The sequence below is a fragment of the Rattus norvegicus genome, chromosome 5, assembly GCF_036323735.1.
Source record: "Rattus norvegicus strain BN/NHsdMcwi chromosome 5, GRCr8, whole genome shotgun sequence".
NCBI classification, from domain to species: Eukaryota; Metazoa; Chordata; class Mammalia; order Rodentia; family Muridae; genus Rattus; species Rattus norvegicus.
In genome coordinates, this window is record NC_086023.1 from 15,270,094 (window position 1) to 15,295,057 (window position 24,964).

Sequence of the window (24,964 nt, forward strand, 5' to 3'; positions counted from 1 at the left end):
AATTCCCCCTGGAAATCAATTGCTTTTTTACCAAGAACACCAAGACAAATAGGGAAATACATTTCCTTCCCCACATGATGTTGGGAAAACTGGGCAGACACATGTAAATTAAAAACCTTGAACACCTACTTCACACTACACAGAAAATTTTATTCAAACTGACTGAAATGTAAATGTAATAGCCAAGACTATAAAACTTCCAGACTAAATCTTAGCCATAACACAGAAAAAATAGTGAAAGTGTCCTTCATCAAAATTAAAAGGATTTTTCCTTCAAAGAATGATGTAAAGAAAATTAAAAGATAAGACACAATGTATCAACACTGGAGCTCTGCCATGTAATTTGTGTTCAGAATACATAATAGTTATTGTAATCAGCTAATAAAACTGGTCAAAGAATTTAAGAGGCCATCTTAAATAGATGTTATATAGGTTTCAGATTAGCAAGTGAAGAGATGTGATCCTGGAAACACATTATCTGAAACCACCGTCTGATGCTACCTTTCTGATTGCAATGCCTCAACTAGAAGTATAAACAATGGCAAAGACATTCCACTGAAGCTGGAATTTTCAGACACTCTAAAGGCAAGGCTAGAGACTTACTGCCTTGAGAAGCAGTTTGATTTTTACAACATACAGCTTAGTATGTAGTGAAAGGAAAGGAGTGCCCATGTCCATCCAACATTATATGCACATATTCATAGCGTGACATTCATAATGACCAAAAAGAAGTAACTAATCAAGCACAAGTCTCTAAAAGAAGGGATATGTAAATGATGGTACACTGGCAATTTACAGGGACTTTTATGTAGACAAATACAAGTAGGCTCTCAATATTAACCCCTATTCAGTAAAATTATGCCTAATTCCTTATGAAAATATTCCTCTACCCTTAGTACAACGATGTCCCTTCCCCAGACCGGTTCACGGTGACAACCTGTATCTAAACAGAAAAGATCACTCATTTGAGTATTACATGTCTGCTGGCCTCTTGAGTAGTGGATTATCATCAGACCTGTAAACTCATGTGACTACTTCCTCTTTTGGATTGGAGCAGATTGAATCCCCTGTATAGTGACTGCCTCTGCAACCTTTCCAGTAATTCCTGCCTAGAATTTCCACATCTCATAAAGACCTCTGATTATTAAAACTTATATGTAAACTCTTGTTTTTATATATCTCATTTATATCTCTCATTACTGGGTTAAAGTTTCCCTATGTTCTGTATCACACAGAAGCATATTGTTTAATAACTAAAAAGGAACAAAACATTGATAAATTGATACATAATCGAAAAACAAAAGGATTACCTCCTATGTGATTCCATTTCTGTGACTATATGGTGAACAACTTTAAAGAGATATAAAGTAGATGGACAACTGCTGATTTACAGAATGAAGATGGTACATTGAATTGAGAACTGGGTCCCCATTGGAAGAGTTAGAGAAAGAATTGAAGGAGCTGAAGGGGTTTGCAACCGCTTAAGAACAACAATACCAACCAACCAGAGCTCCCAGGGACTAAACCAACATCCAAAGAGTACACATGGACAGACCCATGGCTTCAGCTGTGTATGTAGCAGAGGATAGCCTTGTTGGGCACCAATGGGAGAAGAAGCCCTTGGTCCTGCCAAGGGTGAACGCTCCCCCCCACCCAGTGTAGGGGAATGTCAGGGTTGGGAGGCTGGAAGGGGGGGTGGTTGTAGAGGACAACCTCATAGAAGAAGGGGGAGGGGGGAGGGGATACGAGGTTTGTGGACAGGAAACCAGGAACAGGGATGACATTTGAAATGTAAATAAGAAAATCCAAAAAAAAAAAGGAGGAGGAGGAAGAGGAGGAGGAGGAGGAGGAAGAGAAGAAGAAGAGGAAGAAGAAGAAGAAGAGGAAGAGGAAGAGGAAGAGGAAGAAGAAGAGGAAGAGGAAGAGGAAGAAGAAGAGGAAGAGGAAGAGGAAGAAGAAGAGGAAGAAGAAGAGGAAGAGGAAGAGGAAGAGGAAGAAGAAGAGGAAGAGGAAGAGGAAGAGGAAGAAGAAGAGGAAGAAGAAGAGGAAGAAGAAGAAGAAGAAGAAGAAGAAGAAGAAGAAGAAGAAGAAGAAGAAGAAGAAGAAGAAGAAGAAGAAAAAGAAGAAACAATTAGTTACCTAATTGTTATATTAGACAGCGCCTCATATCTGGATAGATCACACCAGGCCAGCACAGTTCCATGGGAGAGATTTATTGGGGGAAAACAGAGAAGAAAAGAGTAAGAAAGTGGGCAATGATGAAGAAGAAAAGGGGCAAAGGGTCAGGGGTCTCTGCCTTTTATTTGTGCCGTGATGTAATCACAGGCACTATCAAGCACCGACAAGGCAGCAGGCAGGTGAAGGCAGATGAAGTGAGTGCTGGGAATGTATGGAGGTTGTCATGGCTTCAGAATCATGGGTCCTTGTCTCCTGGAGAGATGTCATTGCTGGATTCAGAGGCTGTAGGCAGCTTCTGATGCTAACAGTAATTAATATAGTGTTCTGTGCAAAGAGACAGACAGGAGCATTTAAAGTAATTATGTAATTACATAATTTTTTTCACATTGCCTTTCATGCTTGAACCCCTTCCTTAACTTCCTAAACAGCACAACAAATAAGTAAACATTGCTTACTCTGTGTTCTAAAGTTGCACGGTGTTGAAAAATGCACAATCCCAAGGAAAAGTCTTTCTTCACCATGCTTCTCCTATTGAGACTTTCCCTTCCAACATCCCTAAAGGTTTGTTTCCTTAGAGTGTCTAATGAAAGGAATCAAAGTATGCCATCCTTTCAAACTGGCTTCTTTCCATGTCCAGCATACATTTAAGGTCCCATTTTGTATTCTAAGACTATCTTTAAAAAGCAGTTTGACCGTTAATAACAAATACAAGGTCATTGATTTTACATGGGTGGCGGGGGTTGGAAGGAGGAAAGGGAAGGTTGAAATATTGTAACTGCAATCTTAAAAACTTCTAAAGTGAAATAATAAAAAAGAAGTTTATGGTCTACAACGAAGTTGAGGAGAAGATATGAGGTGTTCCAGTGCTCTACCTACTTTGTAACTTTCTTGTCTGTTGCAAGAGTGAGAATTGTTTTATGGTTGGTAGACCTCATTGAGATGCTGAAAGATCCCCAAAGGGAGACCCTTACTCAAGTCTCAGGAAGTTGCAGACACCAGACACAGAGAGACCATTTTGGATGTAATATGCAAAGGCGAGGTTTATTATGGAGATCTGTTATGGAGATCTCCGGGCCGACACGTATCCCACGCAGGAGACAGAGGTGTCGACCCCGAGTGGCTGGGAGAAGGGCTTTTTAAAGGAAGAAGTCACAAGCTCCAGGAGATGAGGGGATATCAAAAGGAAATACCAAAAATGTCACAAGGGGAAACTCTCCAAGTCACAGGATTGTTCTTAAGACTCTAGGGTTTAAATGAGGGGAAAGGTCAAACATTCTCTTGAGAACAGATCCTGATTGTCCTTTAGGGTAAAGTTTGTCAGAGTTGATGAGGCATCTGCATCTGAAACACATCTGGTTAGGCTTGGCCACCAGTTTCCAGGAATACTCTCTGTAGAACACAATGGCTGGAGGACACAATGGGGGCTTGAACAAACATCACAGCAGCAGAACAAAACCCATTATTCATTTACTCAGTCCAGTGATAAGCGGGAGGGTCAGTGACTCTGAACCAGTTCTCCTGCATTTTTAACAATCTGTCTTCCTGAGTCAGATCCTGTTGCTGAGTTGTTTTTTTTTTTTTTCTTTTTTTTCAGAGCTGGGGACCGAACCCAAGGCCTTGTGCTTGCTAGGCAAGCGCTCTACCACGGAGCTAAATCCCCAACCCCCTGTTGCTGAGTTTTGAGCTAATTTAAAACTCTATCTTTCAATGCCATCCCATACCTGTTACCAGCTCTACATCTCTCCTCTTCTCCAGTGATGAATACCATTTCCCTGTATGACAGTCTCCTCCTATTTACCTATAGCTTTACCTCTTGCTGATTTGGTAATAATAAATACAATTGCTATGATAGCAAAGATATTTGTGTAAATACATTTTCAAACTGAATGGAAGTTTGTCTAAAACTCCAGTTCTTAGTCTTTTATGCAAAGAAAGGATTTACCTTATATTTATTTATTTATTTATTTATTTATCTATCTATCTATCTATCTATTTATTTATTTATTTCTTCTTTTAATTGTCACACTATCTTTTGGGGAAAATAACAAGCTCCTTTTGAGAGAGTTTCTCTGATCCCACTTGAGGTTGAATAATTAAGACGTGGAGACATCTATGTACTTTAAGGCTGTTGGTTTTTAGCTGTGTCTGTTTTTCAGCTGTGTCTCTCCACATTTTCCTCACTGCCTGCTTACCAGCTCTGAGTCTACTTCCCTTTTGCCTTCCTTCTGCTTCTGACAGTTTCTCTTGCATACTGGGAAGCCCCAGCTCCAGCAGCCAGCTCTTTATTATGCAAAAAGCCATGCCAGTTGCCTTTACGGGGCTTAGATACCAGACAGCTTGCCTTCCTTTTAAAGGCAGAGGACAACTTAATGCTAGCCTGGCATAGCCACCTCCAAACAACACATGAAAACACAGGGACACACTTTTCCAGGAAATACATTATTTGAGGGTCATCTGAACTAACTCCTTATCTAATCGTTTCAATTAACATGTGAATAGTAAGTTTAGCTTTGTCTCTGTGCTTGAGCTCAGGACTCTGAACAAGCCAGGTTTTTAGTTCTTAGGAACCTGTAGTGGGGAATTTATCAAGAACTTTCTCAAAGAATCATTCTAAGCACTGTGATGGCTAGAAAGGAATGTAATCAATTTGAAACTCTGAAGCTAGTACATGTTTTTATTCTTTTCTCAAGTTTTTCCATTCTTATGATGGTCTGTTCCTTTGTTTAAACAATATATTTTTCCCATACCAATTCAGTACAGTTTCTAAAGAACAATCTTAATCTTTTTAGTTCATTATTGTCCTACTTCATAATATCCTCAAATTTTAAAAAGAATTTTTGTACTTAGGATATATGATGCCCACTTCCAAGGTCTGATTTCTGTTGTGTAAAACTTTTTTGCCCTTTGTAAGGAAAAGGACTTCAAACTCACTTCTGTGTTATACATACATTTATACATACATACTTGTACATGTGTACAAGTTTCTCCCCACCCCCCCCTCTCTCTCTCTGTGTGTGTGTGTGTGTGTGTGTGTGTGTGTGTGTGTGTGCAGGACCACTAGAATAACTTTTGTGTTGCAAAAATAAAGAAACAACACTATCCTGGTTTCTTAGGACTCGGGACACTTGGGCTATAACTAAACACACTTTCAAGTAAGTTCTGGGTGTTCACTAGTTTGTGACCTATTCAAAGGAAGTGGAGGTGGGCAGAAGGACAGGGCTAACAATTTGGAATATTAATATCTACATTGTACCCATCCAAGAAGAGAGTTCTCTTTTTGTGCTTCCTACCTGTAGCCTAAAGTAACCAAATTAAATTAACCTTTTAGAATACAGATAATTTTCTTGTCCTGTCTCTCTTGTCTCTCCTAACTCCAAACATAGTAACTGAACACAGACACAATTCAGAAGTAACAGCTAGAGCTTGAAGATGAAGGGTGGGGAGGTACATATGTACCTGTATTGGTACGGATGTGCATGCATGTATGAGGGTGTGTGTGTGTGTGTGTGTGTGTGTGTGTGTGTGTGCGCGCCCATGGGTGTAGGGTGTTGGTACGTGTGTTTGTGCTGACGTTTTAAAAAGCATTAGCTCTGCAATCACAAATCTATGACTTTATGGTATAGATTATGGTATAGATAAGGCCTCAGCAAAGGGAGGTTTATCACTGTCAGTGAGATACAGGTAGGCTACCCAAGAATGCGCAACATGAAAATGAGAGCATGACATTCCAAAATTGTTCTAAAATATGATTGAACAATTTTAATTTTTCAGAGATTTTTGATTTAGTAGCATTTATTTTGGTGGGTAAATTATCGCTATGTGATTTAAAACTGTAAAAAATTCCACCAATTGCAAGAGCTGACTTCTCCTTTGTTGTTAAATATTTTCTCCAAAATGTAAACAACGATGTCAAAAAAACTACAAGAAAAAAGTAACATTATCGTGAAGAAACTCTCAGCACTGTTAAATCTCTTGTCTTTCAGGAAAGAACCGTGACTATCAGAAGACAGACAGTAGGAGGATTCGGATTAAGCATAAAGGTAGTCACCCTTCCAGTCTGTCTTTTCAAAGGCTGCCTTGTAAAGACTAACCTTTTGTATACTTTGATCTTGGTGACTCATGACTAAAAAGGAATGGTTCTGTGATATATACAGTGGATTGTATCTGGGATGTTCTAACAGAACCTGATATCCATTATCTTCTGATTTAGATATCACAGGAAAGGACTGGGACCATACCTAGTGTTAAGTAAACTTGGAAGCTTCCTTTCTTCCTTCCTTCCTTCCTTCCTTCCTTCCTTCCTTCCTTCCTCCCTCCCTCCCTCCCTCCCTCCCTTCCTTTCTTCCTTCCTTCCTTCCTTTCTTTTGTAAGAATTCATTTATTTTATGTATGTGAGTACACTGTCACTGTCTTCAGACACACCAGAAGAGGGGATTGGATCCCACTGCAGATGGTTGCGAGCTACTTGGTGGGTCCTGGGTTTTCTGGAAGAGCAGTCAGTGTTTTTAACTGCTGAACCATCTCTCCAGCCCTTGTCAGCTTTCTTTATGTGGCTTCCCATAAAGATGAAATATGCTGGTGGCAAGGACCTTGTTCTTCTTCACCATCATAAAAGATTGATGGGCAGAGTCGAGTAAGTCTTATATGGATGGTACCTGGGAAGCATGCATCTATCACACTTATCTTTTTGGTTGATTTTTCACTTTGTTAAATAGACTCCTAAATTTCCTTTATCAATTCCAAGTTTTGATTATGATACTTAAGAGCTTTTTAATCTGTACAGTGTTGAATGGTAAAGATGTATCACCCATGTAGTTATCATCATTAAAATGACTGATAAAATTGAGAGAATTCAATTGTATGTGGATACTTAAGACTTAACCAAACAACTTTAATTCTTTTATCAACCTGACTTTCTGAATACCTAAATATAGGCTGTTAATTTTAATTCTTTAGTTTTTATTTACTTACTGAATATGTTATCTTTGGTGCATATTTAAAGACATTTTACCCAGTTCCTCCTATCTATGTCAGGAATGGGATATTTTGAAGTTGTGACTATCAGCTCTTTTCAGTTTTGTCAAAATGACTTAATACAATGGCAATGTGTAGTGATAAGAATTTCAGTGTTCAAAATATGAGTGTTAAAAACATACTTTATATATACTTGCCATCAGCTCAGGCAATGAACAGATGCAGAATAAATTGCAGGATATGTAAATTAGGTTATGAAAACATTTTTCCCAACAACCCCCTGTTGTTTGCTTCACTTATAATCAATGTTGGCATATACTGGAGGCATAGTGAGACCTGCTAAAGGGACCTTAATGAATTAACTAAGGACAGGAGAAAGCCATTGTGGTGCCCACTGCACACCATGGGCACAAATTATTGATTAGGCCTTCTTGTCATAGTCCACAGAGCATGCTGTGTGCAGATGACTCTCAGGTCTCCCAGCCGTGGGTCTCACTGTGCAGTGTTTGGATGAACACTCAAACCTTGCTGTTGTGGTTCCCACTGTTCACTGCATGTGCAAATAACCCTTCAGTTCACCAATTTTCAGTCTATTCTGAAATTCAATGGGAAATAGTGCCACTGACATGCTATTGTTAGCTTTTTTCCTAATACTTTATTTAACAATGCACCTAAGATAGGACTTAGATAGGACCTCTGCCTTCAGATACAGGTTAAGTTGTAGGTCCTGAGTTAGGACCATGCCAGTTTATGACAGTGTCTCTTTCTGTATTTGATGAAGGTCGGGACATAGAGCTCATTAGTAAGAAATATTAAGTTTAAAAATATGCTAATTGTTTGAAAATCAACTTAACACTATAGTTTTATTGTTTAATTTTTTCTTCTTCAGTAGTAAAGACAAAATAAGTAAAAGTTTAAAAAATAAAATTGAATGCTAATGATTTTTTAAAAACTGATTTTCTGTATCATATCTAATTCTATTTAGTGTTACAAATGGATGATCACAAGTGAATGTATCTAAAATCCTGTATTTATGCTGATGGGCAACTTAGGGAGTTATTCTAAACCTAGAGCAGCACTAGTGTTTTTAGATGGCTCCCTCAACCCCTGTGCTGAACATGTGAACTTCCTCTCTACACAACACTTTATTTGTTCATGTGTGCACTTGGCTTTTAGCTACCACATTCAAACATCTTATACTGTAATGGGAGACAGGCTTTTTCTGGCAGTTGCTCAAAGACAGTTTTTTATTTTATTTTATAAAAACTTTGATTCTTTATTCTACCTTTTTTCCATTTACATTTGAGCCAGTAACCAAGTGCTGCTGTAGAGTTCTTGGCTTTCTGTTTTGTGCTGACAATTGGTTAATCTATGCCTTCACACACGGGAGTCCAATACTAATTAGGAAATACAGATGGTTCTGTTCCCATCATGCTTAGAATTTATTTACCATTTGAGATGGTAAAGAGTCTCTCTGACTACTTAGTATTCAGAATGTATGTCTGAAAGAGTGCCTGCTTGGTAGAAGAGAATAAATTAGTCAGAGAATTGATTTGTATAAATATCTGATGTTTAGAATCCTGAGTAACAACTGTCAAGATGTCTTGAAATCCTATAATGGACTTTGAAGAAAATGCAACTACTGAGGTTATCAATCTTATTTGAGAAATACAAACTTTATAGTCAATATTTATTAATTAGTAAATATCACAGTAGGCAAACTTCATGGAAATGCTACCTACTTGAAAGAAATTCTACAAGTTTATTTAAATTCTCTCTGTTGTTCATTGGAGGCACTATTTATGGCTTGCTGTTTGGTTTTTTATTATTTATTACTTGGCTAAAAGATGAAATTTGAAGGGTTTAAATACGTGATACATGACTGTCTCTTTCTAGGGAGGTGCAGAACATAACATTCCAGTTGTCGTTTCCAAAATCTCCAAGGAGCAAAGAGGTAATGTACTTATCTAATCCTGTAGTGACCTGTCCTCTATAAGTCCCATCAGAGACAATTCAGTGATTGGTAGGTGAATAGCACCCCTGGATTTCAACCTTAGACATGGAAAGGCTAAATCTGATTCTTCAGATCTCCTGGATCTCCCTATAGGACAGAAAGGGAAAAATAACCATATATGAATTGGGAAGTCCACAGCTTCTGAGCTGTTTATTAAAGACACAAAAGTCACATTTCATGGAGCAATCTAGACATAATCATTTTTCTCAATTTTAGTCACTTCCTGTGAGGGTTCACCTAAAACACTTGATGAATATACAAATCAAGTTTTCATTGACAATCAGTAAAACAGCATAGTATTTTCCAATAAGTATGAAACTGACAAAGTCTGTATCCCAGGTATTTGCACAGAGATATACATGCATAAAGAAAATTGATTATCCATTAAGAAGAGTGAACAATTTTCAATAAATGTGCATACATAATACATACGTATGCACACATATATGTATACACAATTATATGTACATATATATGTCTTGGAAAACTGTGTACAATGTTTTGATCATATTCATATTCCTTCTTCCTCCACTCTTCCCAAACAGTATCTCTTGAGATGTTGACCATGCTCCAATGGAGAGCTGCATATCCAAGAGTATTTGGGCAGCACACAGTGGCCTTGTTGCAAAAGAAAACTCACAAAGTAGGGAGGGCAGTGACCATGTTTTAAGGACTATAAAGTAAGAACTGCTAGACCAAATGGAAATGTCTGCCTATTTCAGTAACTGAAAAGAACTAAATCGTATTAGAGTTTCTTTTCTTTGTGGAACCTATAAAATGCTAACCATCTAAAAAAAATTCATAGTTTGTTTACAATTTTACCCTTAATTAAAAGAAAAGTATTTTTATTTATTTGAGAAATGCCAAGGTATGTTCAATTGTTCTCATTCGCAGCGGAACTGTCGGGACTGCTTTTCATTGGGGATGCAATTTTACAGGTACGCATTTATTATCATCTATGGGGACGCCAAGAAAAGCCAGGTTACAATATACTATGTGGAACTGAGTATTTCCTTTCATTGCAGATAAATGGAATTAATGTGAGGAAATGCAGACATGAAGAAGTGGTGAGTTTACTTTTTTCTAATGCTATCATTTCTCAACTTCAAGTACAGGTTTGATGGATTGCTAAAACCACAATCTCGTTAATTAGGAAGGTATAAAATTACATAGCATCCTACTGATCTGTCAGAGGCCTTACAAATCCATTTTAACTCTTAGAAATAGAATTAAAAGTACTGTCACAGTGAAATGTATTTCATAGTGAACTATTTAAAGTTTCCAAATGCTTGGAAATTTATGACAAAAGAATTGATTTTTATAAATTTTCATAAACAAAAGTTTCACTGTGTCATTTTCTTGAGTGTTTTTAAAAGTACAGACCAGATATAAACATTCTAACTCAGACAGCTGGGACATAGAAGTTGAGTTTTAGCAACCATTATACGTGATTAAACTGTAAAGGTCTTTTAGTCCACACTTTAATGAAAAGGTTAAAGAGCATCTATTGCAGATAGTTATATGGCCTTATAAAACTGAATGAGTGTTAGACATTTGGGAAAATATTGGTGAAATTGGCTGAACATCATGAAGAAGTCACTGAATTGTGTCCTAGTTCCTACAGGAAGAGATTTTTTAAAAAAAGCTAAATTTAAGGTATACTTAAAGATCAAAAGGAAGTTATTTTGATGTATTTATACATTAAAAATCTCAGGAAGGAAGCGGCAAGTGTCTGTGTAAAATTTCCATTTCACACACGGTGCTGTTTGCAGAGAGCTGGGCATCATGGTCTGCCAGTGTTTGCCAATCGTTTCACGGTTAGAAAAGCATATTCAGGTTATTCTCTTGGAGCTCTGTGTTGAAAATCCTGCACAATCATTGGAGTTCCTATGAATCTGTGCAGATCAAGACTATATGATATATCAGGGGACAATCTGGAGCATATGAGAGACCAGTACAATGCCTGTTCTGCAGGTCTCAGCCACATAAGCAAGAGAACCTTATTTTCAGTTTTGCAACTCATTAGCCAGAAAGAAAAAAAGAATAAAGTGTGTTCTCCTTTCAAACCACATGCTGTTAGTTGAAATCACACTTGCAGTTTGCTCTTCAAAGGCAGACAGCTTGCTTAGGCCAACTGTGCTAGAGCTATGATTAAACAGATAAGCATTGCGAGAAAGATTAATACTAATAGCCTAATGTAAGATGGTATATATTCCTATCCTGCGGAAAGTTATTACACGTTATCAATTACACATAGTTATTCATTTTTAAATATTTTTATTAGATATATTTCTTTACTTACATTTCAAATGTTATTCCCCTTCCTAGTTTCCTGTCCATAAGCCCCCATCCCCTTCCCTCCCCCTCTCCCATACAGGTATTCCCTCCATACATCCCCCTTACTGCCTCCTCATATTCCCCTGCACTGGGGGTCCAACCTTGGCAAGACCAAGGCTTCCCCTTCCACTGGTGCCCCAACAAGGCTATTCTCTGCTACATGTGCAGCTGGAGCCCTGGGTCAGTCCATGTATAGTCTTTTGGTAGTGGTTTAGTCCCTGGAAGCTCTGGTTGGTTGGCATTGTTTTTATGGGGTTGCAAGCTCCTTCAGCTTTTTCAATAGTTCCTCTAATTCCCCCCAAGGGCATCCTGTTCTCAGTTCAGTGGTTTGCTGTTATCATTGACCTCTGTATAGGACATGTTCTGGCTGTGTCTCTCAGGAGAGATCTACATTCAGTCCCTTTCAGCATGCATTTTTTAGCTTCATCAATCTTATCTCGTTTTGGTGGCTGAATATATATGGGTCACATGTGGGGCAGGCTCTGAATGGCCTTTCCTTGAGTTGGTGCTCTAAACTTTTTATGAATTTTTTTTTTGCCTTTTAAGGAGTGGGAGCATCTGCATTTTGGTTATCCTTCTTCTTGAGCTTCCTGTGATCTGTGGATTGCATCCTGGGTATTTCGAGCTTTTGGGCTAATATCTACTTATCAATGAATGCATACTAAGTGTGTTTTTCTGTTATTGAGTTACCTTTCTCAAGATGATGTTTTCTAGTTCATTCCATTTGTCTATGAATTTCATGAAGTCATTGTTTTTGATGGCTGAGTAGTACTCCATTGTGTAGATGTACCACATTTTCTGTATCCATTCCTCTGTTGAAGGGCATCTGGGTTCTTTCCAGCTTCTGGCCATTATAAATAAGGCTGCTATGAACATAGTGGAGCATGTGTCTTCATTGTCTGTTGGAACATCTTTTGAGAACATCTTTTGAGCATATGCCCAGGAGAGGTATAGCTGGGTCCTCAGGTAGTTCAATGTCCAATTCTCTGAGGAACCTCCAGACTGATTTCCAGAATGGTTGTACCAGTTTGCAATCCCACCAACAATGGAGGAGTGTTCCTCTTTCTCCACATCCTCACCATCATTTGTTGTCACCTGAGTTTTTTATCTTAGCCATTCTGACTGGTGTGAGGTTATTTTGATTTGCATTTCCCTGATGACTAAGGATATTGAACATTTCTTTAGGTGCTTTTTGGCCATTCGATATTCCTCAGCTGAGAATGTTTTGTTTAGCTCTGTACCCCATTTTTAATAGTGTTATTTGGCTCTCTGGAGTCTAACTTCTTGAGTTCTCTGTATATTTTGGATATTAGCCCTCTCATAGTTATTCTTAACACAGATATAGAGAAGCTTAATGTTATTGTTGAAATATGTACCATTATGCTGTTGTTTTGTTGGTGGTGGTTGTTTTTGTTGTTGTTGTTTGTTTGTTTTTGATTTTGGAGATGGTCTGTCTGCATAATCCTGGCTATCGTGAAACTCACACTGTAGACCAGAATGGGCTTGCACCCACAAAAATTTTCCTGCCTCTGCCTCCTGAATGCTCAGATTAAAGGTGTATATCACCACATCCATCTGTAGTAATGTTTTTGTTTAATTCTTTGCCTTTTCTTAATCTTTACACTTCAAAGGCAATTAGATACTTTCCTTGTCTCACTGCCTTTGTGATTGTTTATTAGAGGAACTGAGGTTTCCAAGGCTTGTGGAAGAGCAAGTGTATATGGGGCAAAATGAATAAAACTCAAATGATAGAAGCAGTTATGGATTTGTATACTCATATAAATACTCCTCCTGGAGTTCTAGTTTCTAAAATAAATAAATTGAACCAATATGACACCATACTGGTTTGAAGGAGGCTTTCTTCTGAGGCTTTTTTCTTTACCATTAAAAATCATTGATTAAGCCCCAAGAAACAGTTTCATTCTGAGGAGGCTTTGCTGGCAGACATGTTTCTGTATTTGACTTGCAGGTTAGCTTCTGTCTAAAGAGATGCTACTCTGTTAACTAGGATCACTCAGTAGGGAATCCTTAGCTGAGTAGCTTAAATGAACTCACTGAAGCACCTATGTTTCTTATGATACCAGATTTGGCTTAAATTATCCAGATCTGGGCTTCATACTTTGCCCAGGGCCTACTTTTGTACTTGAAGCCTGGAGTGAAGATTCTTGAAGAAGGGATCTTCGTGCGTGGTGCCAATTTTGGGAGTGTGACATGACGCCAGGCACTAAATCCCCAAAACAGTTGTGTACAGATCCTGGCTAGACTGCTTGGTACTAATGCTGATTCAGCTGAGTGAATTTACCATATTTGTGTCTCTGTCATTTATCAAGAATGAACTGATGATCATTACTATGAGACCCAAAGGATGTAGTGTGTGATTCTTCTAATCTACATCAACATAGAGAAAACAATGTTTTCCACATTCTGGCTTTACATGTGTGAGCTCATATATACAAGTTTATGATGTATGTATGCATGAATGTATGTATGTATATATGAATTATGTATGTGTGCATACATATCTATACTATTTCAATTGATTTTGGTCAGAAATCATTGTGAGCATTCATAAACTTTTGAGCAATCAGGATCTCTTTTTCATCTTATCAGATATTTGATATCCCGCTCTCCGGGGCTGCAAGGGAATGAAGAAAAGACAAACTTACACAGACAGAAAAGCTGGAGTTGGGTGGACAGGGCTCCCTGATGGAGAAACTACAGAACCTTGGAATTTGAAGATTGTGGCACACTACTGAACAAAGAAGAGGGGTTTATCGTTCCACACCTGAACAAGGAGTCAGGTTTAGCCAAGTTTAGTTTTGAAGGAGCAGTCTTCAGGCTGTAAACATCTGGGGGAATAAAGCTATGGTAGGCATTTTCGACACATACTGTCAATATGCACATTCAGAGCAGAGAAAGTCTTTTCAATCCATTTGAGCCTAATCTGGGGGCGGGGGGTGGGGTGGAGGCTGAGGATTTGTGGTCCTTGTTATTTCTCTGCATATGTCAACTGCACATTCATGACCTCACTTGATCACTGGTATGTTTTGCCCCATACTACCAGAAGTTTCTAATTCTACAGGTTTTTTTTCTTCAAAGAGAGCTGCAGAGCTGCATCTGTTTTTTTGTTTTTTTGTTTTTGCTATGCTAAAATTTATGCAGCTGATCCAGAAATCATGGCACACATATTTAATTTAAGTACTTTGAAGGCAGAAGCAAGTAGATCTCATTGAGTTCAAGGCCAGCCTGATCTGAGGGTAATTTCCAAACAAGTTTGTACTATGTAATAAAATTGTAACAAGCAGCAATATGTTTTTAAAAAATGGAAAAACAAAACCAAACAAAGAAAAGAAACCAAAATTAGTCCTGCCTATCTGCCAATGAACTGTAGCCACATTAAATTCATTGTCACCTTTTCACTCAACTTTCCAAATATATCTTTTCTTAGTAAGATTACAGAACTTCATTGTGAGGAACTGTGTGAATAATACTGTCACTGAGTCCTTTGTGGTTGATTCTACTCTGAGAACAACTCTATGTGACTCAAGCCTAATGTATATATGAGCATTTTTTCTTGTTTTGTTTTGTAGAATTCGATAGCTAAGAAAGTATCCAAAACATTGGAGAAAAGTATTAGGAAGAAGATATGAAAATAGTGTTGACTCACAGTAATCTTCATAATATAAGAGTAGAATATTATTTCTACCTATTAATTGTGAATAGGAATACCCATAGATACCTAATAATTACCAAATATGTACTAGGAATCAATATTAGAAAAAAGCAAGTTGAGTAGAAGGGTCCTAATTCTGTTTTATTTATTTTATGTTTAGTTTTTATTTTATTTTCTACATATATGGTATTTTGCCTACATATATTTCTCTATACTACTTATGTGTCTAGTGTTGATAGAAGCCAAAAGAGAGTGCCAGACTTCCTGGAACGGAACCTATGTATAGTTGCAAGCTGCCATGGTGGGACTGGGAATCAAAGGGTGGTCCTTTGGAAGAACAACCCATGCTTAACTGCTAAACTCTCTGTCCCCAACAATCATGATTTTAAACAGAGAACACAGTAAGACTTTTAAAATTAGTAAACAATCATTATGCAGAACCAGATGAATGGGTGAATAATTGTTTTGAGAAGTTTAATTCTAAATAAACATTTCTGCCTATAAGTTTATGAATTCAGGAAAATGTATGCCTTCTCTTCTTTCCAAGTGATTCTTACAATGAGAAATTATTCTATAATTTGAAATTCAAGTATTTTTACCTTAACTCTATATTTGTGATCTTTGATGAAATTCTAAAAACAACTTCATAATTCTTAGGAGAGCCAAATGAGAAGGTGAAATTTTTATCATTTAAAATGATACATTTTTATAGGGAAAACAAGTATTTTGACAACTAATACAAAAGGCTAGCTACTAACTCTTTAGCTGTCATAATTTAAAGTTTTGGGTGGAGATAAAGACAATGTGTCTTTCTAGTTGATATTACTCTGAAAGCACTATTTCAACATTTACACCAAACACCAAAGAGTACAGTGCTTCTCTATGAGTCAGTAGGTGCAGGGAGTACAGCAGGAAGGACCAACTTTAAGGTAAGTCAGCACACAGCTCACTTTAGACAAAAGCAAATGAGAAGGAATCTTCAATCATCATACATTAACTGCTAACATGGCTCAAAATTTAGGAACCGATTTTGAGAAGCAAATGATTAACAGTTTCTTGAGAATTTGAACCACAGTGGTCACTTTCATTCTGAATTACATCCTGCCAAGGAAAGTCATCTGCTAAATTATTTCATTTTAATTTTTTTAAAATAGTTTGTGTAACGTTAATTGTCAGGACTGAAAGGTCAGAGTGGATGTCCCTGATGTCTAAATTTCCAAAAATTTTTTTGAAATATATAAGACTTTTTTCAGTATTTTTACTTTGACATAAATAGTGCCCATAGGTGCTTTCTTTGAATTTGTGTTTTTGTCACCAATTATTTTGGGAATTCTCAAATAGCATGTTAGTAGCTGAATTTTCTTTTGGCTGCTGTTTTTCATCAAATTCTTTTTTGTAGCCTTATTTTTTTAAGCAAAGATGAACAATAAGGCACAATTCAAAACTTCAACTTCTTTAATATTGGGGTAAATCAAAGCCTGACAAACTACCATGTGGGTTGGATTTGCCAATTTCTTGTATTACAATAATTTATTCTGTGACAATTTTATATATACCTACATCTTGTCCTTTTCTTCTCATATTGTCATTGAAGACTTCCCTCTTCTCATTTTCCTGCCAAATCACTGCCCACATGGCACTAGTTTGCTTCTATGTTAGTGTGAATACCCTACACACACACACACACACACACACACACACCTTGAGAAGGAAAGATTTTATTTGTCAACAATTACAGGTATAAGTGGGAATCCAAGGCAGGAATTCAAAATGAAACTGAAGTAGAGACCATGGAAAACATTGTTTTCTGGCTTATTTCCCAGTTTATCCAGTTAAATTTCCCATACAAACCAGAACTACTTACCCACAATTGGCTGAGTACTTCAACATAAATCATCAGTCAAGAAAATGCCCCCACCCAGTTGCTCTAGGACAGTCTGATGAAGGCAACTTTTCAATTGATTATTTTTTTTTATCTTCTTGGATAACTCTGTTTCGTGTGGAGTTGACAAAACAAACATGAATGTATGTTGTTTTGTTTTCACTTTGTGTTCTGCTGAGTTTAACCAGAGCTACCAGTGCAGATATGAGTGGAAAGCTGTCCACTGGAGTATGAGTAACTCACCAAGTGGCTACATCAATGGAGACAATGACTTCTCCTCATTGACCAGTTGGCTCTCCTGGCTGAGCGGATACCCATGAGCCATTCCCTCACTGATAATTGATTGTTTACTATCTTATGCAAGACCTACACAGAGTACCACAGATATTGAGTGATAAGTGCCTCAGCCCATCCTCATGATTATTCAGCTTTTACATTCATTGCACACCCTATTTTGCAATGTTCCCTTAGCCTTAGAGAACGTTCTGTTGATATCTGCTTTTTGGTGAGCATTAAAAAATATCACTTGTTCTCATCATCTTAATTAGCCAGGAGTATTTATATTAACTGCCGTGCATTGCAAAGAGATACCCCTTTGATCAAGAATGAGAACATTGTTAATCCGTAGTTGTAAACATAAATACTTAAAAGACATGTTGCCTGTATGTCCATTTAGCAGAATAAATTTCTAGGTATTCATTCCTAGTGCCTATAACCCCTTGCTATGGGTCTTTGAACAAGAACACAGTAATTGGCATTAACTGCAAAGCAGTGCTTTGATACAACAAAAAGCAGGTGGTTAGGTGGTTACTTCTATGATAGTTGTGCCAGTATTGACCCAAGAAGCACATTTTGCTTGGCAAGTTGGTATCATAGCATGAAAATTTAAAACGCTGAAGCAACTGCTGGCTTTTCTCCCCAGCTGTCTGAGTCAGTCCTAGTACTATGAGGTCTAGCCAGCAGAGAGGAAGGCTTCCAGTTCAGTGCCAAAAAGATTTCTTTGAAGTCTGAAACCAAAATTGATAGTGTTTTCAGCAACAGATTTTTATTACACAGTTCTAAATGGCCACCAATAAATGTGGCCATAAACTATATAAGTTTCTTTTTAGGAAGTGACTACTGGAACTTCTTGAATAAGAACTTCTGCAGAGGTGTCTCTTACTTTGCACTGGAATTTGATTAATAACCAGAGCTTCCAGGATCAGCATTGTCCACTCGTGATATATGTTAATTCTGTTTAAAGTCATTTTTAAATGACTTATAAAACAGTAGATTTCTATGTAACTTTTTATACACCTTTAGCTTTGTTATTCATCCTTACTTTGAACTCAGACTTCTCTTCCAATCTCCAAACACCTTCTTGTTTAAAATTTGCCATCCCAAGTTTTCTCTTTCTCTATTTCTTAGGATACATGTTCTTCCACCCCCCACTCCCTTTAACCTCTCTGTCCAGCCCTACTGCCATGGCTTTTTTCTTGTTTCTAGATCTCTACAGATATATACTTTAAATAGACAAATCTGAAATTTTAAATCCTTGGCCTTCTTATGAGAAACTTTATGCCATATTTGAATTTCCAGACCTAGGCTACTTTACTCAATATAATTTTATTAGCTCTCTGTATTTTCTTGAAATATTTATAATTTCTGGGTTATTTTACAACTTAAATATATTATTGTTATATGTACCATATTTTTAATATCTAGTTATCTGTTCATGGATATATAGGCTGACATCAATTCTTTTCTACTATGTAAAGGGTAGCAATGTACATGCATGTTCCAGTGACTCTCTCGAACATATAGAGTCATTTGGGCATATGCTTTGGAATGGCATAGCCATGTTATTTGGGAGTTCTATTTCTAGTCCTTTGAGGAACCTTCACACTTTTTTTTCTCAGTAGCTGCATAGTTTACATCCATACCAACATGTATAAGAATTCCACAATTTATCTCTATATGCTCACCAATGGTACTAAATTTACCACAGTAAACACAATTTTAAGGAGGAAGTTTCTCTGTATAAAGATGATGGTACTTTGGATGAAAAACATAGTATGCAAAACTCATGCAAGAAAGCTATAACGCTGAGCATCGTGGATCATGCCTATCCTTAGAATTTCATCTCCTTTTCTTTCCTCCTCTTCCTCCTCATTTGATTTTTTTCATCTTCATCTTTGTTTTCTTCTGTTTTACCTTTTACGTATCCACAACCTTTGTGAACAAATATTTGAGTGTTTAAAGCATTAGAACCAAAACAAAATTGAATGGAAATGCATTAGGAAAAACACCTTTAAGACATTAGCACTAAACAAACAATGCACTGTTACTTATAAACAGTACCTTTCAGACCTCTTTGGTTGCCCCTGTGCAGTGCATGGAAATACTTGCTGTGTGGTACAGATTCAGCAACAATGTCAAAACAGGCAGCAGTGTGGGTCAAAGTCATTGGTGACTAAGAAAAATAGCACCAAAGAGAAGTAACAAGTACTTGAAGTTGTCCAGAAACAGTAAGAACAAGGGCATATTTTTTCACACTTTTATTAGTTCTTTGAGAAGTTCATGTGTTATATTTTCATCATGTCTAACAATTACCCCAATACTCTTATATCCTTTGTGTTCTATAATTTGTTTACTTCTTTTGTTTTTGAAAATTCATCAAGTAAAATGTCATTGACCATGTGAGTTTGAATATGTGGCCTTCCAAGGGAATATATTAGCTCCACCAAGGAGGCCACCCTCAGAGAAAACTGACTTTCCTTTTTCAACAAGCTGTTGTCAATAGCTTCATGAGATTTAATGCCCACTTCCCCCATCATGCTGGGCTTAGCTCTGCTGAATTTGTATAAGTTTTGTCTCAGTTCTTAAAACCACTGTTAGTTTGTATTTACAGTTGCCCTGCTGTGTCCAGCAAACACTGTTTCCATATAGGTATACAAACCTCTATATAACACAATATTTTCACCCTCCTTCCACAGTGATTCCCTAAGTTTTCAGATAAGGAGACTGGATATCTATTTAGTAAAGAACATTCCACTGTCTCTCATTCTCTACATTTTAACCAGTTGTGGGTCTATATGTTAGTCAAGAGTTGCACATCTGTGAATGAATGAAGACAGAGACGAACAGAAAGAGAAAGAGGCAGGTTTATTTGGTCTGAATAGAAAGGACCTTAAGGGTAGGTGTTGTGTTTTATAAAAAGAAAAGGAGAGAAGGAATAAGTTTGGTGGCTGTGCAGCCAGGGTAGGGGAAAGGGTACCTCTGTGGGCCAGGGCTGAGGCATCCCTTCCCACTGAGGGACCAGTCACAGGATGGTATAGTATAGAATAGAGTTTATTCAGGGCATGGGGAGGGGAGCTGAGAGGGTAGTAGATACAGAGAAGGAAAGAGAGAGAGAGAGAGAGAGAGAGAGAGAGAGAGAGAGAGAGAGAGAGACTTGCCATAAGCATGTGGAGAGGGGGAGGGGAATGGGGAGAGAGGGGGAAGTGGCAAAAGAAAAGAGCAAGAGCAAGAAGGTAGGAAGGGTGTGGGTCAAGGTGGGGAGAGAGCAGCCTCTTGTCCCTGCTGGAAGTGCAAGGGGGCAGGGCAGAAGCTGATATTGCCACATCTGTGGGGCTCTCGCTCATCCTGAGACCCTGGTCAGAGAGGAGAGGGAGAGAGAAGAGAAGAGAAGAGAAGAGGAGAGGAGAGGAGAGGAGAGGAGAGGAGAGGAGAGGAGAGGAGAGGAGAGGAGAGGAGAGGAGAGGAAAGGGGAGGGGAGGGGAGGGGAGGGGAGGGGAGGGGAGGAGAGGAGAAAAGAAGAAAAGAGAAGAGGAGAGGAGAGACCTCCTAATGGTGAATGGGATTGGCTTTGAAACCTCAACACCAGCACCCAGTTGCACTTCTCTGAGCTCAAGAACTCTCTACTGGGACCATGGGGACATTTATTCTGACCAGTGTCCGGAGGGGAGCTTACCAGTTCTCTGAAGTTTGGGCTAGGGAGCGTTGGCCTTTTATGGGTCACAGGGGAATGTGAACCTTAGGAGTTTCTAAATCTGAGTCACTACACTAAATGTTGTGTTTTATAAAAAAGATAAGGAGAGAAGGAATATGATTGGTGGATGTGTAGTCAGTTCTGGGGTAAAGGCGATCCTCCGTGGGCCCATTTTGAGGCGTCCCTTCCTACTGAGGGACTAGCCAGATACCATATTTGTCTTTTGGGGTCTGGGTTACCTCATTCAAGATCATGATTTTTCTGGCTCTACCCTTTTATCTGAAAGTTTCATGAGCTGTTTTTATTTTTTCAGTTGAACAACAGTTTACTCTGCAAATATACCATATTTTCCTGGTCCATTTATCTGTTGATGGGACATCTAGGCTGTTTCCAAGTTCTGTTTATCATGAATAAAGCTGCAATGAACGAGTTAGAGCAAGTACCTCTGCAGGAGACAGGAGAGATCTTTGGGCATATGCTCAGGAGGAGTACAGCTGGAGGGAAGGATGCCTTTTATTTTTAGTATAGAATAGAGTTTATTCAGGGCTTGGGGAGGGTAGTTGAGAGGGTAGTAGCAGTAGTAGTGATAGTAGTAGTAGTAGTAGGAGGAGGAGGAGGAGGAGGAGGAGGAGGAGGAGGAAGAGAGAGAGAGAGAGAGAGAGAGAGAGAGAGAGAGAGAGAGAGAGAGAGTAAAGAAGTAGAGGCCAGCCATGAGCATGTGGAAAGACAGGAAAAGGATGAGAGGGCAGAGTGGGAACAAGAAGGCAAGAGCAAGAGAAAAAGGAGGGAGCAAGTAGCCCCATTATAGTGAGTCAGGTTAACTGTGGGGCAGAGTCTAGACAAAATACTAAAAATAGGAATCCTCTAAATGGTCTTTGCCTGGGTTTTCCACTTTCATGTTTAGATGACATGCCTATGCCTTCTTGTCATTTCTTCACTCAGTGTCCTCTTGGAAGAAAAAGCTGCCTTCTCAGAGTTCTTGCTTTTGATTTTCCATCTACCTGTATCCCTATGTCCCTTTAACTCTCCTTCATGAAGTTTGATTGACAGCTTCTACATTTAAACTTCCTGTAACTCCAGTGTCAGGGAATCCAATACCTATAGACTCTGAAGAAACCTTTATTCAAATGCACATACCTTCTCAAAAATACATTTATATATATTCAATTTAAAATATAAAAATAAATACCTTTTTGAAATAAAAACAGATCATTATGCTTATCTTTCTCTCTCACATGTAACTCATGAGCAGAAAAAACAAACAAGCAAACAAACAAACACCCCATGAATCTTTAAGTCTATAAGAATTTTATCATGAACTTTAGCTAAAACACCCTCCTGGGACTCCCATCTATCCCTGGTCCTTACTGATAATTTTGCTATAAGGCTTCTGAAATGATAGGGTCCAAAATCACTCTGAAATACCTTAGGCTGTTGTGAGCCAGTACTGAAGATAATTTAGGAAGAAGTCTGAGCAGTTTTCAGAATCAAGGATATGGAGAGAATGGAAAGCAACACCCTCATGGTCTGTTAGAAATCCATGTATCACTGGTCACCTGTATAAAGGTTGGAATGCTAATTGCTTACCCGTATAATGGTCTCTATGGTATTTCCTATACTCTTTTTCTTTCTTTTTTCTTTTCTTTCTTTTTTTAAAATGATATCTGAGATCCACTGAACTGTGCTAGCAATATGCTCATGGAGCTTCCCAACTATCCCAGCTATAAGTATACCTTGTGATCCTCTTTTGGAAGTTAGCGATCAAATTCAAGACCTTGTAAGTTGTAAGAATGCAAAACAAATTTGGAACTAATGAAATGTTTCGGTATATCTATTTTTCCTAAAAGAAATTGATCAATAAGATATATCATTTTAAAGTTAAACATTAGGAGAACATGAGGGATAGAGTTGAGCAAGAGTTACTGGTAATTTAATATGAAAACTAATTCAATGAGTGGGGACTATCCTGGAGCCTTCGAAGGCTGTGAGAAAAGCCATATCCAGCAATCATTTCCAGGGGCGATCTCAAGAGTGCTTGAGATGGCAGCTTGTTAAAAGCCAGAGTTGAGAATGGATGGTGAATGGCAGGTATGGAATAGAATTCAGTCCCTGAGGCACAGTCAAGAACATGAGCGAGTTGTGTATTCAGCTTCCAAACACACCTTCTGCCCTGCCGGCGCCCTTTCTGTCCTCTCCGTAGAGCATCCAAAATTGCCTTCACCTTTTTTATTTCCATTAGGAGAGGACATTAGAAGACTTTTCTTGGGCAAAACTAATCTCAGAGAAATACCCACAAATAGTCCTTTGGGCTTTCCACCACATATTGATTTCCCACTAAGAACAGGACTCTGGAGCTCTGAGCTGTACATAAACTTTATATCCTGCACCCTAACTGTCAATCTTTGCTTCAGCCTCACTCTTAAGTACTCCAAAGATCATTCACATTTGAAGAAAACCACACACATCCATGGCAGAGTCTGAAGCTTGTAGAGGAAAGTAGGAGAAACAGTTAAATGACAATAATTTCATAAATAAAATGATGCCAGTATTTTATATATCGAAGGAACATAGGGAGAAATTGGAAGAGCATGTGGATATTAAATTTGACTTTAATGTTGAAAATAAGAGAGAATATAATAGTTCAAGAATCCTCACAATGCTTAAAGAACCACATTAAGCAGGCGGTGTGAAAGAAGCTGAAGGTGAGCAAAATTAATCAATGTTCATACAAGATCAATAAAATTAAAGAAGAAAAACACGAAGCAAAAGAATGAGCCATTATCAAAGACTAATGCAAGAAAAGCGCATAGACTGGGTGTGCATGCTTTCAAACACAGGCAATGCCAGACAAAGGAAACCTAGAACAAAGCTTTTCTATAGCTCTGAGTTTCTTGGCAGATACATCACAATGCAGGTTTACTTCACCTTTCTACTCACTGGAAGAGCTAGGCATCTTTTGTGCTTTTCAAATGTCCCTGCATCTATTGTGTTAATTGTGAAGACTTCCCATTTATTTTTAAGAGGTTGTCTTTGTATGTTGTGTACAATTCGGAATTATAATTTGTAAATTCATTTCCCTAGTCTGTGACTATATCTCAGTTTTCTTCATTGCATCCTCGGAAGTTTAATGATTTTGACTATTATGACCCTGCATAATTTGAATGTTTCTTTGTTTAGCTATGATTGTTTACGACTATGTTTAATGATAAGGTATTTAGTAGTTTTAATCTACCTTCATTTGTGCTCAATTTTGAGTCAAAGTTTGTATATAAGATGTACAATAGGGTAGTCAGTATCATAGCCAAAATTTGGGTTGAAAAGTTGACTATTTCACGTCAGATTTCCTTGAGAATTTTGCTGAACAGAAAATGCCCTAATCTGACCTTTTTAAATCTAGTCTTCATTTACTTTCATTTATCAGTTTATGTATGCAAATGTCTTTTTGACTATTGTAAATTTGAACTACTGTAGGCTCTTTCAGGACAAGATGGACAAACCTGTTTATTTGTATATCCAGTTTATGCAACTACATTATAGCTCCATATTTTTCGTCAATACTTTCTATCATATAACACCTGCCATTTCTCTTAATTATTCTAATCAAAGATTCATATCTTAACCTGTTCATATATAATGCAAACATCAATCAAGATAAACCATGTTTTTAGGTCGAGTAAAAGGTTTCTGTCCAGGCCTTTTGTCCTTTGGATTTACAGATTTTGTCTATCCTCTATCCTTGCCTAGGATAAAATTGCATGGGACTGATCACAGGGACCCCAATTGAGGAGTTAGGGGAAGGACTGAAGGGGCTAAATAGACCTTATCTGGCATCAATGGGAGGGAAGGCCCTTGGTCTTGTGAAGGCTTGATGTTCCAGTGTAGAGGAATGCTTGGGTGGTGAGGTGTGAGTGAGTGGTAGGGGCATACCCTCATAGA

General features: G+C 38.0%; 1 protein-coding gene across 10 annotated transcripts in view; it reads left to right on the forward strand.

Annotated features, from left to right (window-relative positions):
* Sntg1 (syntrophin, gamma 1) overlaps positions 1–24,964 on the forward strand; it is an 814,179-nt gene that overhangs the window by 500,804 nt on the left and 288,411 nt on the right. For all 10 annotated transcript variants that reach the window (XM_063288183.1, XM_063288182.1, XM_063288181.1 and 7 more), the window contains 4 exons: positions 6,162–6,218; positions 9,049–9,106; positions 10,061–10,104; positions 10,192–10,233. In XM_063288183.1, the coding sequence (XP_063144253.1) occupies positions 6,162–6,218; positions 9,049–9,106; positions 10,061–10,104; positions 10,192–10,233 (201 nt within the window). The remainder of the gene's footprint in view (positions 1–6,161; positions 6,219–9,048; positions 9,107–10,060; positions 10,105–10,191; positions 10,234–24,964) is intronic.